At 49.1% G+C, this 17,489-nt stretch overlaps 2 protein-coding genes across 14 annotated transcripts in view; one reads left to right on the forward strand and one right to left on the reverse strand.

The window, feature by feature from the left end:
* EPN3 (epsin 3) overlaps positions 1–4,557 on the reverse strand; it is a 24,011-nt gene extending 19,454 nt beyond the window's left edge. For all 13 annotated transcript variants that reach the window (XM_083727985.1, XM_083727984.1, XM_083727989.1 and 10 more), the window contains exons 1-2: positions 3,977–4,557; positions 663–781 (exon numbers count right to left, since the gene is read on the reverse strand). In XM_083727985.1, the coding sequence (XP_083584111.1) occupies positions 663–781; positions 3,977–4,556 (699 nt within the window). In that variant the 5' untranslated portion in view covers position 4,557. The remainder of the gene's footprint in view (positions 1–662; positions 782–3,976) is intronic.
* On the forward strand, positions 4,554–15,665 carry LOC310839428 (uncharacterized protein; the record flags this gene model as incomplete). The annotated part of the gene is made up of 2 exons (XM_083728069.1): positions 4,554–4,667; positions 14,772–15,665. The coding sequence occupies exons 1-2, from the start codon at positions 4,653–4,655 to the stop codon at positions 15,663–15,665; spliced, it is 909 nt and encodes a 302-aa protein (XP_083584195.1). The 5' UTR covers positions 4,554–4,652.
* Between the last annotated feature and the right edge of the window lie 1,824 nt (positions 15,666–17,489).

The following is a 17,489-nucleotide window of genomic DNA, read 5'->3' on the forward strand; positions in this document are numbered from 1 at the left end:
CCATGAAGCACTGACCCACTGTAATAGCCATTCCTTTCCGTGTCAGGTGCATTGCTCCCAGACCACACAAACAAAGCTCCAAAATGCAGTACAAGCTACACAAAATTACTCAAAAGGAAGTCCAACTGAGATCGACTTAACTCTCAAAACAAGGGCACATAGGATTGGAGTCCTAGTCCTTTTATTTTCATTAAATATGAGCCTTAAAGGACCTTCATCATGAAGAAGGGAAGATGGAAGGTACAGGCTGCTGCTTCGTCTATAATAGCTTTATCTTCCTGATTTAAAGCACACTCGAGTCTACCGTCAAAAGGTGAATATGTGCCCGCAGTATAAGAATGCTAAATCAACAAAGCAATAAATCCCCATCATGATGTCCTGAGCTGATGAGGCTTACATGGAGCAGCCAATAAGAGATGAGAGCCACACTTACAGCAGTGGGAAGCATCCACATATCTCTAACATGACTTTCTTACTGATAGTTTTTCACTGATTTAGAGGATGGGGACATGTGGCCCTGGAGATGTTGTTGAGCTCTAACCACCATCAGCCCCAGCCAACTGGTCAGTGATGGTGCATGTTGGGAGTCCAGACCCAGCTACTTCACCCCTTATTTAAACCCCTGGTTTAAAACAGCACCTAGAAGGAAGCTGAAACATTACCTTCTCTGCTTCTTCTCGACTCATGGCCAGGGCAAGTTGGAGCTGGAGCTCCTCCTCTCCAGTCGTCTGTGGCCTTGCCTGCTCCAGGTCAGAATTGAACCGAGGGGATGAGGAAGAGGCTGAGGGACAAGAAAGAGATGAATTAATGCTGCAAATGGGATGGAGCCCAGCTGGGGGCTGCTGAACATGGTCCATAGCCATTCCAGAATCTGACATTTGCCTGGGTTTTGCAACAAATGGCCTTTCCCATTCTACCCCCTTCCCCTCCTTTTGCAGATTAAGTTCATGATTTTAGACTGCAGGTCCAAGTTATTAAACTGCTGGTCCAGGGGAAAGGTTATACCTCATTAATGGAACATCTGTAATGCACACAGAAGGGTCCAGGTTCAGTCCCTGGCATCTCCAGGTAGGGGTGGGAGAGACACCCTGTCTGAAACCCTGGTGACTGGATAGCTCAGTGGGTTAGAGCATGGTGCCAATAATGCCAAGGTTGCAGGTTTGATCCCTGTATGGGACGGCTGCATATTCTTGCATTACAGGGGGTTGGAGTAGATGTTCCTGAGGGTCCCTTCCAACTCTACACTTCTACAGTTCTATGAGTCGGTGCCAGTCATTGTGGACCAATGGATTGACTCGGCACAAGGCAGCTTTTCATACTCCTATGTTCATATGAGGGGCAATGGAAAGAGCCGGAGGAAGAGGAGCCCTTTTGTGTGCAATTGCATTCTGCTCTAGGAACTTGAAGGTTCCTGTTGTGTTTCCACAGCATCATCCTTCTTGAGGATGACAAGAAGAGCAAAAGTATGTTGCTGGCTGCCCATGTTAAGGAATCCTGATGTACCAGGACAGCGACCAAGGGACTATATGATCCAGCTATTATAGGCAGGTTCCAATGGGAGGAATTCAACATTGCAACTAAGGAGATACAAGAATTTCTGCATGTCTGGTGGAACAATCTCCCCTCTTCTCTCTCTATGCACTTCCTGCAGGTTCTCTTGACTGCCCCCCGCCCCCTGGAGCTAATTTGTGGGGGAGAAGAAAAGAGGGGGCTTGTGGAAGTCCTTGTACAGGCTCCACTAGTGGGAATCTGAACACTACGTCCCTAAGTCAGGCTACACTGCCAAGCAGCAGTTCTCCAGAGTTTCAGGCAGGTGTCTCTACCAGTCGTGTGTGTGTGTGCCACTTTGTCTCATGCACAGTGAAGTCAAAGGAGTCATCTATATCAGGGCTGTCCAACTCCCAAGAGACTGCGATCTACTCACAGTATAAAAAAACTGACAGTGATCTACCCATTGTCATTGGAGCCAAAGTTGTTGAGATTTTTAAAAATTATTATTATCTATATTATCTATATATATAATAATATTATAGACTTAAAGCAGAATCCTACCTTGTAAATCCCACTATGTTGAATGGGGCTTATTCCTAGATAAGCAGGAATAAAATCACACCCTCAGATGGCAATCCAATGGCAATCCAATTGAACTGACAGGAAGCTCCATTGAGCGAGGGGTACTTGCTTTGCATCATAGACATATCCTTTGAAAACTAAAGTTTTGACTCTAAAGTTGAAGTTGTAACAGCAACTAGCTAGCAAAAATTCCAAGAACTGGAATCCTCCAAGATAAACATATCCTTCTGTGTTTATTTTTAAAAATCACATCACCACCTGCTCTAATTCCAATTCACCTGTCAGAATAGCTTGTTTGCATATCAGTTAACTGTGCTGGGCTGAAAAATAATGTGGGCAGAAATGTGGAAGCCAAAAAGTTGGTGGTCTCCAAGGATTGGGTACCTGTTCCCCTTCAGATGTGTTTGAACTCCAGTTCCCATCAGCCTCAGCCAGCACGGCCAATGGTTGGGAGTGATGGGACTGGTAGTCCAGCAACATCTGGAGAGCTTCAGGTTCTACATACAGAACAGAGGACCCTAGAAACAGCTTCATATAGCTGGTTCTGCATGCCCAGGTCTTAATACACAGAGGTAACAATCACCCCAATCTCATTCTTATACTTGCCCTACCTGCATCAAGAGACTGGTCACCCCTGTTGCTGCAGTGATATGAATTTCAATCTCAGACCACTGAGGCAGAGGTAATGCCAAGGTGGAAATCTATTATGTAGATTGGCCCCCAAAGACCCCTTTACAAGATTCTTAAATCAAAGGCACCTCTTTGTAGGAGTTAACACGAAACCCATTTGTAGATTGTAATGTGTAGTGATAGCATATGTGTAATGTGCATGCTTTTAAAATCTGATGCCAATTACCGTTTAGCACTATCATGCGACTTGATTATCTGCCTGTGCGTTGCATGTCATTTCCATAGGAGAATCTTCTTTTTAAGAACTGCATAATGCATGGGTGGGGAATCTGTCCTTTGGATGTTGTTGGGCTCCAACTCCCATCAGCCCCAGACAACACGGCCAATAGTCAGGGATGAAGGGAGTGGTAATACAACTAAAGCCACAGGTTCCTAACACCTGTTGTAATGTAAATGCCCCTGTACTACCTACAGCAGGCATCGTAACACAGGACTTACAATCTTCCACCTAATCCTATTTCTCCCTGCAACTTCTCCCAAGTTCTATCTTCACAGCTATGAATGAAGGTTTTACTTGGAACTTGGAAAGCAGCGAGGAAATTGGTTGGAGCTTCCAGAGATTCTGAAGGCAGAAATGTTAAGAAGAATTTCTGCACTCTGCACAGCTCATGGTTTCTCTTCATGGGCCCTTCATGAGAGCCAGTGTGGTGTAGTGGTTAAGAGCGGTAAACTTGTAATCTGGTGAACCAATTTCGCTTCCCCGCTCCTCCACATGCAGCTGCTGGGTGACCTTGGGCCAGTCACACTTCTTTGAAGTCTTTCAGCCCCACTCACCTCACAGAGTGTTTGTTGTCGGGGAGGAAGGGAAAGGAGAATGTTAGCCGCTTTGAGACTCCTTAAAGGGAGTGAAAGGCGGGATATCAAATCCAAACCCTTCCTTATCCATTCCACCCAGCTGCCCTTTACTTCCCAACTGCAATGCTAAGTAATGGCAGGAATGGTCCTGCCAACTTTCCTTATTTGATCATAGGGGAAACATAGAATATCTTCCCCGGAATGTGTATCTTGAAAACTGCACACAAACTTATTCTGTTCCACCCACATGACCAGGTGCCCCAACAACTCCCCACCTGGGAAACCAAGACCATTCACAGATGATACAAGGCATTCATGCAGACCGCTCCACTGGCAAAGGTGGTGGTCAGAAATGCAGCCACAAATCTTGATCCACCAGAGGCAAGGCAGCTCACCCATGACACACTGCACTACTCACAATTAAAGGAGGATGGAGACTCTCTTGACCTGCCATAGTCTTCTCCGTACTGTGATGCCCGCCGCCCATAGGCAAGTTGCTGGCTGTTGCTGCTGCTAATCCCCATGCCTTCGAGAGACATCCGCTCTTTGGTTTTCAGGGCATAGGCTCTCTCCTGCTTCAGTCTCTCCTCATCCTTCAGCAAGCCCATCACTTGCTTTACCTTTTCCCGGACATTGATGCCCTGGTCCTTGCCATCACGGTCTATGTACTGGAACTCCTTTAAGGTCTGGATGGTGTACAGGTTCTCACGGCACTGGTGGGCCACCTTCTCTGAGCCAGTTTTGATGAGGTAATCCAGAAGAGTCAGCGCCTTGTAGACATGGCGCCAGTTCTTGCCACTGTCGTTCAGCCGCCTCCAGATCATGCCCATGACCTCGGCGAATGCCACGGTGTTGAAGGTCAGGTCTGCAATCTCGGACATCAAGGAGCTCGGGGGGCCCCAGGGGTCATTGGAAGTGGCCTCGCGCACCTTGATCTCTGCCTCAGAGTAATTGTGCACAATGTTTTTCACCTGCCGGCGCAAGGCAGAAGTAGTCATGGCTGAGCCCTGGAGGAAGATCTTGGCTTGCAGAAAGGAATGGCTGGATTGGAACCCAGAAAGAGAATCTAAACGTTGGTGTAATCAATTAAAAAGATGCTGATTCTTCAGGTTGATCTGGAAAAAAGGCAATGAGATACGCATTAGGGCTGTTGACCAGTTCATTTTTGCCAAGTCAACCCTGCAAATGGGACAGACATGTTTTATTGCGAGTGGAGCAGATAAAGGCTTTGACCAGTAATCAATACATGTAAATCAGGATATTCATTTACCTACAGAAACATATTTTCTCCCCCTCATACAGAGCCAGTGTATGAGGGATGGAAAGGGCCAGTGAGAAGTGTGGCCTAGGGGAGTTTTGAGAGGCAGACAGAAAAGTCTGGAGGCCAAATTTGGCCCCTGGGTCTGATGCCCTACAGGGAACAACTCCCGGCCAGTAATAAATTATAGTGGCTGAGCAACCCAGAACAGCTGGTTGCATCTCTTAAAGCTGCAGAATTAGGTAGCTGCAAACTAAGTGACTGCCCCAATCTCTCTGAGTTGCAAACTACAATCAGGTTCAGTAAAATGAAGAACTAAATGGGCAGCCCACCTTATCCTACCATTCTGTAACAAGTGATGCATCTGTTGGCCTGGTGGGCCATTTGCAACAGAAGTTTTGTGTTGCAATTAAAGCAATCTCTGGAAAAAGAGATGGGGAGAGTGAGACCTATTTGCAATCATGAACTACAGTGGTACCTGGGGTTACATACGCTTCGGGTTACATACGCTTCAGGTTACAGACTCCGCTAACCCAGAAATATTACCTCGGGTTAAGAACTTTGCTTCAGGGTAAGAACAGAAATCGGGCTCCGGCAGCGCAGCAGCAGCGGGAGGCCCCATTAGCTAAAGTGGTGCTTCAGGTTAAGAACAGTTTCAGGTTAAGTGCGGACCTCCGGAACGAATTAAGTATTTAAACTGAGGTACCACTGTAATCCAAACTTTGGAGGTTCATGATTGTTTGCGGTTCACAGTTAAAACAAATGCAGCGACAGGGAAATAATTCCCCTGACCAAGCAAAATGTATCCATCTGTGTGTAGAATACAAAATACAAAGGATGCAAGTGTGGGTGAGCAAAACCATTTGCATTGCAATGTTCACCCAGGTCCCACAGAATTGACTGGATTCCAGCTTTTGATACAAATAGGGCTGCTAATTCACATGTGAAGCATCTTGCTGCAACCCCAGAGCTGGATCAGGAACAATATGATTTTCAGAAAGAGTTGGGTTGGGGTAGGCATCCAAAATATCCAATAACCAAGCTGGACTCCATCCATTGCAACCAACTGTTCAGCATCTAATACACCACTGAGCATAGGAGTGTGCATTATGTAGCATGCATCACATTTTTGCTTTCCAAATCTATCTCGGATCATTCAGAGCAAAACAGCTTGTGGCTGAATTTCCCTAAGGAAATTCAACTTCAAAATTAAATATCAAATCTGATTAAAAAAGGCTAAAGAACTAGTATCTAGAGTGCGTTAATTACCAAGGTTTCTCTCTCGCGGGGGCTCATGATGGGTTACAAAATATCTTTAAAAACTACCACAAAAGATGCAAGAATGTTATGTAAAATCTTAAGATAAAGCCGGGCAAAATACAGAACTGCGATGAAAAAAATCCATGTCATCACATTTTATTTATAAAGAGCCTAAAATGACTAGGTGCTGTACAATACTTTAAAAGGAGAAGCAGAAAATTCCTTGCCAGTAGGCTAATCTATCACACAATAAGAAGAGTGAGGGAATGGATGGAGAAGAGGGGAGTGAGAGATGCACAAAACCCTTCATTTGCTTGGGATGCTCTCATCTGGGACTTGTCCTACTTGAGTCCATGAGAGATTCATTCAAATTTCCCAAACAAATCTCCCCCTTTACTTCTAACTTCACTTGCCCTGCTTTTTCCTCTTTCTTTCTCTGTGTTGCTGACTTATCAACAGGCCACAAAGAAGGCAGGGATGAATGGGGGGAATGTTTAGTTGCCTTTTCCACACACACCCCCAATGCCAACAAATATACCCACACCTATTTTTGCATACTTCACACTTGAATTCCCATTGAAACCAGCAAGGGTGAGCATGGTCAGGAGTCAACACTGACTCCTGTAAGCGCCTGTCTGACCATAGTTCCCTGGTCATCCTCCTGTTCGTCATTGCAGCCTGCTCACTCTGTCCCTCCCTTAGGAGATACCACTGCCTGCATGCTCAATTGGCTCTCAACCTGCTCAGTAAGCAGGTGGTGGTAGCAATGATGAGGACCAAATGGAGACCCAGGAGCAGCTTATAGGGAACTTGGGGAGGAGGGAGTGTGTCCTGAACAAGTCCCCTTCAAAACCTGGAAATCAGTACTGGGATTCTAATGAAATCAATAGAAAATTCATGTCATCGTTATCGTGGACCAAATGACAAGAAACTGCTGCCTGTGACTCAGCATCACCAAGCAGCCGTAGGCTGCTTCCAGACGGGTGGCTCCTAGTGCTATCCAATCATTCCTTTCCATTTTAAGCTATGAGTGGGATTGCACATGATCCACCAAACTACCAGGAGCATTGTGCTCGTGTTCCGACTCCACCAGCAGGTGTGATGTAGCTGTTGTAGGTGGGACCATGTGTTGCTCAACACACATTTGTGATAACTATTGTGGTGGGTTCCATTTTAAGACTCTGCCTTCATTTTATTTTTAATCAGTGTTTCAATTGTTGCTAAAACGCTTCACCTGCTATTTGTTATGAAGGAGTGGTGTGGCGGGAGACGGTCACAGAGGCGGGGAGGACAGTTGCTGGTGGTTTTAAATGGCTAGGAGTGGATGGAAGCGAAGAGTACTACTATGCTGCAGTCCGCTCCCAGGCCCCAGTACCCAGGGCCTGGCCAGATTGGCCAGAATTCAAATTGCTAGCCAGTGGGAACTCCCAATGCGCCATGTGGCCAGCCAGGGGATTACCCAAATGCCGACCACTTGGATGAACTTTGCTCCCAGGGGTCTTGGAGCCTGACGCAATGGGCCACAACGGCCACCCACCTCCAACTAGATAAGTAGCCATTATGTTGCATCAAGTATTTTCCCCAGTGCATTTTCCCATCACTTACTCTCATCCTTATTGCACCAAGTCCAATATTTTGGGGGAGTGGGTTTGTTTCCCCAATCAGCATTTTTGGCCTGAAAATATTGACAGTTTGGAACTGTCCAAGCACTTTTCATGGAGCCCAGCAAGGCAAGCCAGAGGTTTGTGTGAATGTGGTTGAGCACCCTAGAACATGTCCCACACTCTTTTACAAAATGCAAGGATTCCTCAGCCAACACATGGATGTAGGACATGGCCCCTTGAATAGTCTGAAAAATGCTAGAGTAGTTCATTGAGCCACAGGGCAAGAGACAATCCCAGGTCTATCTATTTAAAACATACGGCTCTCCCCCAAGAATCCTGGGAACTGTAGGGTTTTTTTATGGGTGGTGGGAATTGTAGCTCTCAGTTCCCAGCATTATTTGAGGGGAGCAATGACTGTTAAGAGTGGTCATGAGAGTGTTTTGAATGGATGGTGTGGATGTAGCCCTGATTTGGCTCAGACATGCCACACATGTGACATGCCACACCGAAGGAAGGCAGAATCTTCAATATGGCATCATGAAACTTTCCTCCCTGTTTATAGCTTGTCAGAGTCTCAGTAACGAAGCAAAACCCATGGACTGATTCATGGCTCCATCATCTCTCCCATGCACACACTTCAGGGTGAATCATTTGCACAACGTGAAATCACGACGTTTAAGAAATGCTGCTGCAGTTTTGCAAAACCCAAAACTCCAGCCACCAGAAACAGAGTGACATCATCTGCCCTTCAGTTTCAAATCTACCCTTTGCCACATATTTTAAATTCCTGCCATCATCCTAAAATGTAATGCTGGGGAACGATCAAAAGAGTTTTAAGAAAACTGGATTTCTTTCTTTCTTTCTTTCTTCATTTCTTTCTTTCTTTTTTGTTCCCAAATGTAGGAAACTGACCAGCCTAGCAATGTTTTTCTTCAGGGTTCCTGTAAATAGATCCAAAGCAAGCCACCAAGGACTGGACTGGCTGGGGACAGATCATCCCAACCCTGCTTACTTCCTAAATTGAAGCCCCCTGGAGAGAGGTCTCTCTGAAATGCAATTGCTTCATCACCACCTTGATTTCATCTTTTCCCTTCTCCAATGAGTCAAAATTCAACCTTCCCTTACAACCTCCATTCCCCCCCCCCCCCGGACTGGAAATGCATACCCATAAAACACACGCCCAGGGAAGTTTGTGCATGGCTCCTCAAACCAACAGAATGACTCATATATCCTACTCCTCTCCAGAGGAACAGCTCCACCCTTTGCAGTAAGCATGACCTGAGTGTGTCCACTTTTCTAGGTGAGGAACAAGCCATCATCTTTCTCCACCCTGATGACGGTAAGCATCCCTGACAAGTGAGTCAGGAAGAGAGAATCTAGAGACTGCCTGCGTACGGCTTGCAGAGTTTCTTTCAAGACATTTCCCTGTATTGATTGCTCTGCACAATCCAACCCACTTACTGTTTTTAGATTTTGAGTGGAGCTTGCGCGCCAGGAAAATGACTGCAGCCAAGCACAGCAACTCACAGAGGGGGTGAAAGGAACGCGCCATTCCATTGTAACTTAAAAAGGAGGCTATGGGAAAGGACACTGCAGCCACCCGGACCAAGCTGACCTGCACTGAAGCCAAATAGGTGGACCACTGCCTGGACTGGCATACCCAGTGGCCATGACCAGACAGAACAACAGCACACAGGAGATGATGGCTAATCGAGCTAATCGAGCGGTCAGCATGTTAGGTTGTAAAGTCTGGGTTTCTGAGGTGCTTTGTGACTATAGTGTGTGTGTGTGTGTGTGTGTGTGTGTGTGTGTATGAGCTATGTCTTTAGACATCCATTGTTCAGCCCAGACACTGAGGTCCAGCTCCAACGGCCTTCTGGCAGTTCCTTCACAGCTAGAAGCAAAGTTACAGGGAATGAGGCAGAGGGCCTTCTTGGTAGTGGCACCCTCCCTGTGGACCATCCTCCCTTCAGATGTCAAGGAGATAAAGAATTACACAACCTTTAGAAGACACTTGAAGGCAGCCCTGTATAGGGAAGCTTTCTTAATATTTAATGTTTTATCGTATTTTTGTATATGCAGGAAGCCGCCTAGAGTGGCTGGGGCAACCCAGTTAGATGGGCAAGGTTACAAATTAGATAATAAGAATTAGTCGTGGTAGTAGTACCACTCTTCTGTGTCTGGACTGAGACACAGAGCAACCTGATTTTAAAGCTGAGGTAGTGTGGCAGTGAGTCATGTTGGTGGCAGTGTGTAGTGGCTGACCCAAAAAAATCAGGGAAAGGGGAATCCAGGGGCCCCATTGGTTGTGACAGGGCATAGGTTTGTGACTGAAGAAGGGAATTGGAGAAGGAGGTGTTTTAGACAACAATATCACGAGGCCTCTCAGCAGGTCAAACGATGTGTCTGTCTGGCCAAGCATTGTCTATGCTGACTGGCCTAGCAGGGTCCATTTCAGGGCAGATAAGGGTCTTGCACACTATCTGCTACCAGAGGGGTGGGGACCCTTATTCAGCCTGAGGGCCGCACTCTATTCTGACAGCCAGCAGGGACACAGGGCCAGAGGCAGGGTAGAGCAACAACTGTTAAGTTTTACCTTTGTACAGTAATAATAATAATAATAATAAATTTTATTTATACCCTGCCCTCCCCAGGGTGGCTAACACCAGATATAAAAACAATTGATTGAAATACAACTTAAAAAACAAGATTAAAATACATTAAAATATTAAAATGCAGCCTCATTTCAGTGAAAATGTCAAGTCTTCACCAAACTGGCATACCAGTGGCCATGACCAGTAGGCTGGTTTCTACAACCCAACACCCTAGCTCCTATTCAGACAAGGAAGAGATGTTTTCAGAGTTCAAGGATACACACAAGCCAGGCAATAAAAAAACCATCCCAAGCAAAATGTGGCTTGGGAGAGTCTGGAGGGCCACACAGAGGGGCATGAAGGGCCGCCTTCCCTCCTCTGCCGTTGGATCCTTTAAAAAACAAAAACCTAGGGATGCCAGTGCTTGAACCTGGAACCATATGTACAAAAAGCTCTACCCATGAGCTCCCTTCCCCATCTGCAGAGCAGCAAGGTCATGGAGATGTTGCTGACGTGGGGCAGAAGAACAAGCAACACTGAGAACTGGAGGCAGAGTGAGGTCTTCAGCAGAATTCAGAAGGCTGGGGTGGCCAGCTGTGTGTGTGTGTGTGTGTGTGTGTGTGTGAGAGAGAGAGAGAGAGAGAGAGAGAGAGAGAGAGAGAGGGAGGGAGAGAGACTGAAGAATAGGGAGTCTCAGGGAGGGATAAGGCTATTTTCCCTTGATAGCTCAGTTGGTTAGAGTGCAGTGCTGATAACACCATGGTTGCAGGTTCGATCCCCATATTGGGGCAGCTGCTTATTCATTCCTGCATTGCAGGGGGTTGGACTAGATGATCCTCAGGGTCGCTTCCAAGTCTGCAATTCTATGAGTCTATGATGAGCGGCTACAAGCCAAAATGGTCATGCTCCACCTCCACTGTCAAGGGACCTCTGAATACCAGTGGCTGGGAATCCCAAGTGGGGAGAGCAACTGAAATCCCACTTATGGCCTTCCTGCAGGCCACTGCATGAATAGAGTGTTGGACTAGATGAGCCTTTGGTCTGACTCAGTGGGGATTTCTTAGGTTCTTATGATGTGGTGATGCCTGAGCCATAGTGGGGAGCCACAAGGGGAAAGCAAATGAGCTGGAGAAGCCCTTGAAAGTCATAGGAGCCAACTTGGCTGCAAGCTGATTGCAGTTCAGGGATGTTTGTGGCCTACAAAGGCGGCACAGATGGAAGGGAACACGGTGGCATGTGGGGGCAGCGGCCTTGGGTGGACCAATGCAGCAGATTATGTGCTAACTCCAGATACCAACATTCTCCTTCTGGCTTTGACAAGGTTACAGATAAGGTTCTGCCTTATGAAAACTCCCGCTGCTGCTGCTCCTTCTCTTCCTCCTCCTCCTCTAGCAAACACTAAGTTTGTGCTGATGAAAGCGTCCCTCAACATAAGTCTTGGGTCAGGAGGACATTCCTTTCTAGCAAACACCTGGCTCCAACCTCCAGAGGAGCTCCAGGGTCAGACTCAGGCAACTGCTTTAATTAAGGCTGTGAAAGACACCCATTAAAGAAACGTCCCGGGCATTTTTCAATCACAACGTGTAGAAAGAAAAATCTCTTGGGAGCTCGGAGGCAGGACCTAATACGGCCCTGCTCACCTGGCCTAGTTGCACAGCCTGCTTTTCATTGCATAGGTCAGGGCATGGCCCCAGAACACGGGCAATCATCCTCTCTTCCTGTGTCCTTGAGCATGTGCAGAGTGCCTCATCCTCACCACATCTGAGGCTGTGGGTGGGAAGTGGTTTTGTGGGAAAGCCCATGACCCTCAGGGTTCAGACGTCTCTGTTTCAGCCCCGGTGGGAGGAGAGGGAAAAGAGAGCAGAGAGTGTTTGTATTTGAAGAGCTGCCAAGAGTGTTAAGAGAAGTAAGTTTTATCGAACACAATATCCCCAGGAACACAAAGAGAGGGAAACAGAAACTGTGCGATAGATAAGACAGCAGCACCAGGCAGCTACATATGAAATTACTGCAGTGACCTTGACTGAAAAAAATGGTCAGGTGGGGAGGGCATGCGAAGGAGGGCTGGCACTCACTGCCCAGGGAATGCCCAAAGTCCTAACTTAGGTTAAGTGACACATTCCAGAAGAAGAACCACCTGAGCCTAGACTGCAGCAAGACAACCCCGGCTGTATGGTCATTCAAGGTTTCCCAGGCTGCTGCTGCTTGCAACAAACCAGGCACGGCACAGCTCTTGCACAGCTCCCAGGCAACAGGGCTTGGTCAGGAGAACTTCCTGCTAGACTGGGCCCATCATCATCCCTCCTGGGTTTCCACAACACCCTCTAAACTGCATATAAGTATTATTACTAGTAGCAGGGTGCATTCTGTGTTTCATTTCCAGGGACAATAAGAAATACTCCAACTCCAGAGATAGCAAGGGGAAAAATCTGAATGGAGGAAAGATGGTAAGATAGGAGGGAAAGGTAACATTTGATCAGGTCCACCCCTAGTTACATTTGCCTCTCCCTTTCCTACCTCCCCCTTGGTTGTCCTTCCCAATAGGCTGGAAAAGTATAAAACTGTAAGCTCATCAGGGCAGAAACCAGCCCTCTTGTTCTGTTTTTGTTTTTCCTTTTGTTTGTGTCACTCTGTAAAGCGAGGCAAGCACTGATTCAACTATGCAATTACAACAGAGGGAGTGAAGAAGCAAAACTCTGTTGTGGAATGAAAGAGATGGGGCACCAAATGGCTATGTGAGGGGGTGAAGGAAGCAAGTTCTCCAAAATCAAGACCCTGAAGGATGGGCTGCACTGTAGGAGGCTGCAGGGAAAGAGGGTCACAGGCCATCCATTTCAAACATCCTGCTCTACAGCTGACCCTCTTTTCTCTCTGATGCAGTTTATTAAATTTATTTATTTCATAAGATTTATATGCCGCTTGATTGCAAAAACAAAACAACAACAATAACAACATACCTCTCTTAATTTTTCTAATAGTTGGGAACATAAGAAGTTGCCATTTAGCTTAGTGTTGCCTGCACTGACTGGCAAAGGCTCTCCAGGATTTCTGGGGTCTGAATTTGAGGGGTTCTGCATACAAAGCAGCGCTCGGCTTAGCCATTGAGCTCTGGCCTAATAACTGTGCCCAGGGAGTGAGTCTCCGTCTGGTGCAGAGTTGCCAGAGATGCTCCCACAGAAAAGTAACAGGGTGCCTTCTTAGTAGTCCACCTTCTGGGTGGTTTGGACCACATCTATGGAGCTGGAAAAAGTTGTACTGTAGTCAGAATTATCTGGAGGATACCAGGCTGGCGAATAGTGAAGAAGGCAAGTAGCCAGTGAAACAGTCCCACTCCCCTCTTTAATACAACAAAAGCGTAATCTGAACCTTAACCTGACCTGGGAAAGAAAAGGACCAATCTGAGTGGGATAGAAGGGACTTGAGCTTTAATAAAGTGGGGTGGGAGTGCGCAAAATATTGAAATGGGGCGCCGGGTTGGCGACAGGACCTGAGAGGAAACTTTCAGAGCCTGTTTTGATTCATCAAAGCGCGGGCGAATCTCCCCAGTAGAAGACTCTTTGGTGCTCCCTCTGTCTGTCTGTCTGTCTGTCTGTCTGTGTGTCCTGCCTTCCACCCAAGTGCTTCGGGACCCCCAAGCCTGACACTGACTTACCCCCTTTCTTGCTCGCGCGACCAGGCGGCAGGCAGCCCTTTCCAGCACTGCTAGCTAGCCAAAGCAGCCGGCATTACATAATCCTGCTGAATCTTCCTACGATCCCTAGTCCCTGTGCGAGCGAGCGAGCGCCAGAGAGGGGGGAGGGAGAAGGAAAGGTGTGCGCGGGGGTGTCCGTGTGCGCGAACACGCGCGCGCGCCTACACACACCTTGAAGAAATCCTGGGGAGTTCGGAGGCGGCAGCTGCTCTCTGGCAGAGGCCCGATCCAACCCATCCAAAGGCGCGCGACCTGCGTGCTCTGGCAGGGCGCTGGAGCATGCAGGTGGCGAGAGAGGGGAGGTGGAGGGGGGGGAGAGACAGGGGGTGCAGAGCACAGACTGGGTAACCTCCTCCTGCATCTGGGTAAGGAAAAGGGGATCTCTCCCTCTCCCTCGCGCGCACAAAAACCAAAGGCACCCCCCGCTTTTAAGCCAGGTCTCCCTGCTCGCCACCCCACCCTTCTGCGGACCAGGAAACTTCAGCAGGCGGCGGCGGCGGCGGCGCAGTGCGAGGAGCCCAGCGGAGGCAGCAGCTCGGCTTTGCCAAACTCGCGATGACAATCAAAGCGGCCTTCACTGCAGTCAGGAAAGCGCGCTCGGCGTCCAGAACTTTCCTCCTCCCCCCCCCCACTTCCTCCTCCTTCTCCGGGCTACCTTTTCGAGGCTGAGCCTCCTCTCTCTGCCGCCCCCCACCCAGCGCCATCCTCCCCACTCCAGAGGGGTCCGCACTGCCGCCCTTCGAGGAAAAGCGCAGGGCGACCACTCACCCGGGTCGTCCTTTCCCGCTGGGCAGTCCTGAGGCGAGCGTCCTTACCTCAGGCGCCGCTGCTGCAGCTGCTGCTGTGCGCGTGTCCTTCTCTTCCTCCTCCTCCTGCCGCCGCCGCTAAGCTCTCCCTCAGCAGCGGTGTCCGCAGTCGGCTGGTGCTGCTGCGGCGGCTGCCATCCTCAACCTCCTTCAGGTGCCTTTCCCCTCAGACGACCGGATCAGGCAGGCGCACTGCTCGGTGGTGCCTTCCAGCCTCCTCTCCCCGCCACCCTGTCCCTAAATCCATCCAGCGGGAAAGCGAAGCCGTCCCTCCATCCTGCTGCTCCTCCTCCTCCTCCTCTCACCTTTGCGAGTCCACCCAGGAGAGGAACAGGAGCTTTGCCTCGCAGGGGCGCACGACGCGGCGACGACGGCGCGCAATTAGCCTCGGCGTTTGTGTATGTTTGCGCCTGGTCTTCCCTCAGCTGCAGAGGGAGTCTCTCGTCCTCCTCGCCAACCCGGCGTTTAAAAGAGAGCAAGGCGGGGAGCCGGGATGGGGGGGGGGAGCAAAAAGTTGCTCGGCTTGCTGGGCAGGTCTGCTTCAGTTTCCACAGGACACCAGGCGCGCGCAAAGCAGGAGGGACTGAGCCAGGGAGCGAGGAGGCAGGCTCGCTGCTGCTGCTGCTGCTGCTGCCACCCCGGCTCCTGGTTAACCGCTTCAGGCCCGCGACGTCGACGACAGGGACTCTCCGAAGTCTTTTCGGCAACCCCGCTTCGAGGGAGACGCAGGAGAGAGAGAGAGAGAAAGAGAGAGAGAGAGGCAGGGATTATGAAAGCAGAGAGGCAGTGACTCACTGGCTTAACCCCTTCGGGCGGCGGGCACCGCCAGGCAGGCGTGCCAAGGTGGCGACGGGCGATGTGGGAGAGAAGGGCCGAGGGAGGCAGAAGCGTTAACAAGCCCAGGACTAGGCTCGGTCCCTGCCGTCCCAGAGCTGGAGCGCTGCCACCGCCGAGGCCCCCGGGGCTTTGTTTGGTTTGCCTAGACAGCAAAACGGCGGCATGACCCAAGGGCTGTCCTTTCGCCCGCTCCCCACCTCCCTTTTGACAGCACCGACGACGTGTTTGTTCGCGGGGGGGGGGGGACACGACCCCCACCTTCACCCCCTCCCCAAAGAGTCACTGACAAGTAGTGAGCAGGAGGCGGGGATGACGGCTGTCATCCTCTTCCTCGTCATCGAGCTGCCGCCTCCACTCCACTCTTTGTACTATATGTTTGAATCAGCAACAGATTTGTTCGCCTCTTTTCTATCTGATAGTTCTGGTGTTCTCCGGGATAATAATAATAAAAAAAACCTGAGAATCCTGCATTGCAGGGGGTTGGACTAGATGATCCTTGGGACCCCCTTCCAACTCGTACCATTCAAATGATTCTATGATTCTCCTTCTGGGATGGAGGGGGAGCAGAGAACAAGCCATTCATCCACCTGCTGTGGAGAACCGGGAGGGAGGAGGGTCCTGGTTGTGCTGTGGTGGGTGGGGGTTCATGTTGACCTTTTTATTAAAGCAAATAGGATCAATAATGATAATGATCACCTGCCCTTCACCAGCAGGTCCCAGAAGTGGCCCTGCGGCCCTTCAGATGTTCCTTGGACTCCATGGCTCAACACATCCATACAGAAAGGCCAACGAGGAGGGATGAAGGGGGACTGGAGTCTGACAAACTTCCAGAGGGCCACAAATTCCCCTTCACTGACTCAGGCGGGGAAGACCGTGCTTCCAACTTTTGCACCCGAGAAGTCCCAGGCTCAATCCCTGGCACCTCACATTAAAAGGATCAGGGGACAGCAAACATCTAGGGAGAGCAGATGTCAGACTCGGCAAGACCAATGCAAGGAAGGTGAGGCAGTCATCTCAGGGAACGGATTTAGAACACTTGGTGCCAGAGTTTCCTTAACAGCATACAAAGGCAAAAGCTTGTCCAGCACAATCCAGGTTGGGACCTCCCAACTGCCTTGATCCAAGCAGAAGAACTGCTGGGCGTTTGAGTTTGGGCTTTCACCCAGATACTGCCTGAAGTGCTGCAAAATCGGCAATTTAGCAGGTGGCTAGAGATATGGGGTGCACACTTGGCACAGGAGTTACAGGCGCAATAAGGTACTAGCCTCTCCCTTGCCGATAGTGCCAGTCCCAGTCTTTAGATGAAATGGGGAATGGGGGCCTTTGCTATAGGAGAGGCATTTCTTCTCTATAAGTGGCCCATTCACCCATGAATGTTTTCAGTACAGTGGTACCTTGGGTTACATACGCTTCAGGTTACAGACTCCGCTAACCCAGAAATAGTACCTCGGGTTAAGAACTTTGCTTCAGGATGAGAACAGAAATCGTGCTCCGGCGGCGCGGCGGCAGCAGGAGGCCCCATTAGCTAAAGTGGTGCTTCGGGTTAAGAACAGTTTCAGGTTAAGAACGGACCTCCGGAATGAATTAAGTACTTAACCCGAGGTACCACTGTACAGCAAAATCCAATGCACAGCATCTCCTGCAAGCGTACAAAAGTTGGCATTTACTCATTGCATTTATATTCCACATTTCTGCATCGTGTTGATGTAGTCCAAAGTTGGCAGTAACCAACTAAGTTTCTAGATTTCCCAGAGGGCTGCTCATCGCTAGTGGTCCCATGGGGACAACCAAAGACATGCCCTCAGCAGATCCTTGCACATCTATCACAGGAGGTCTGGCCATGCTGCTTGGTAGGTAAGAGTTTAAGGTTTTGAAGACACA

This window comes from Podarcis gaigeae (genome assembly GCF_964106915.1).
Source record: "Podarcis gaigeae genome assembly, chromosome: 2".
Taxonomy (NCBI): Eukaryota; Metazoa; Chordata; class Lepidosauria; order Squamata; family Lacertidae; genus Podarcis; species Podarcis gaigeae.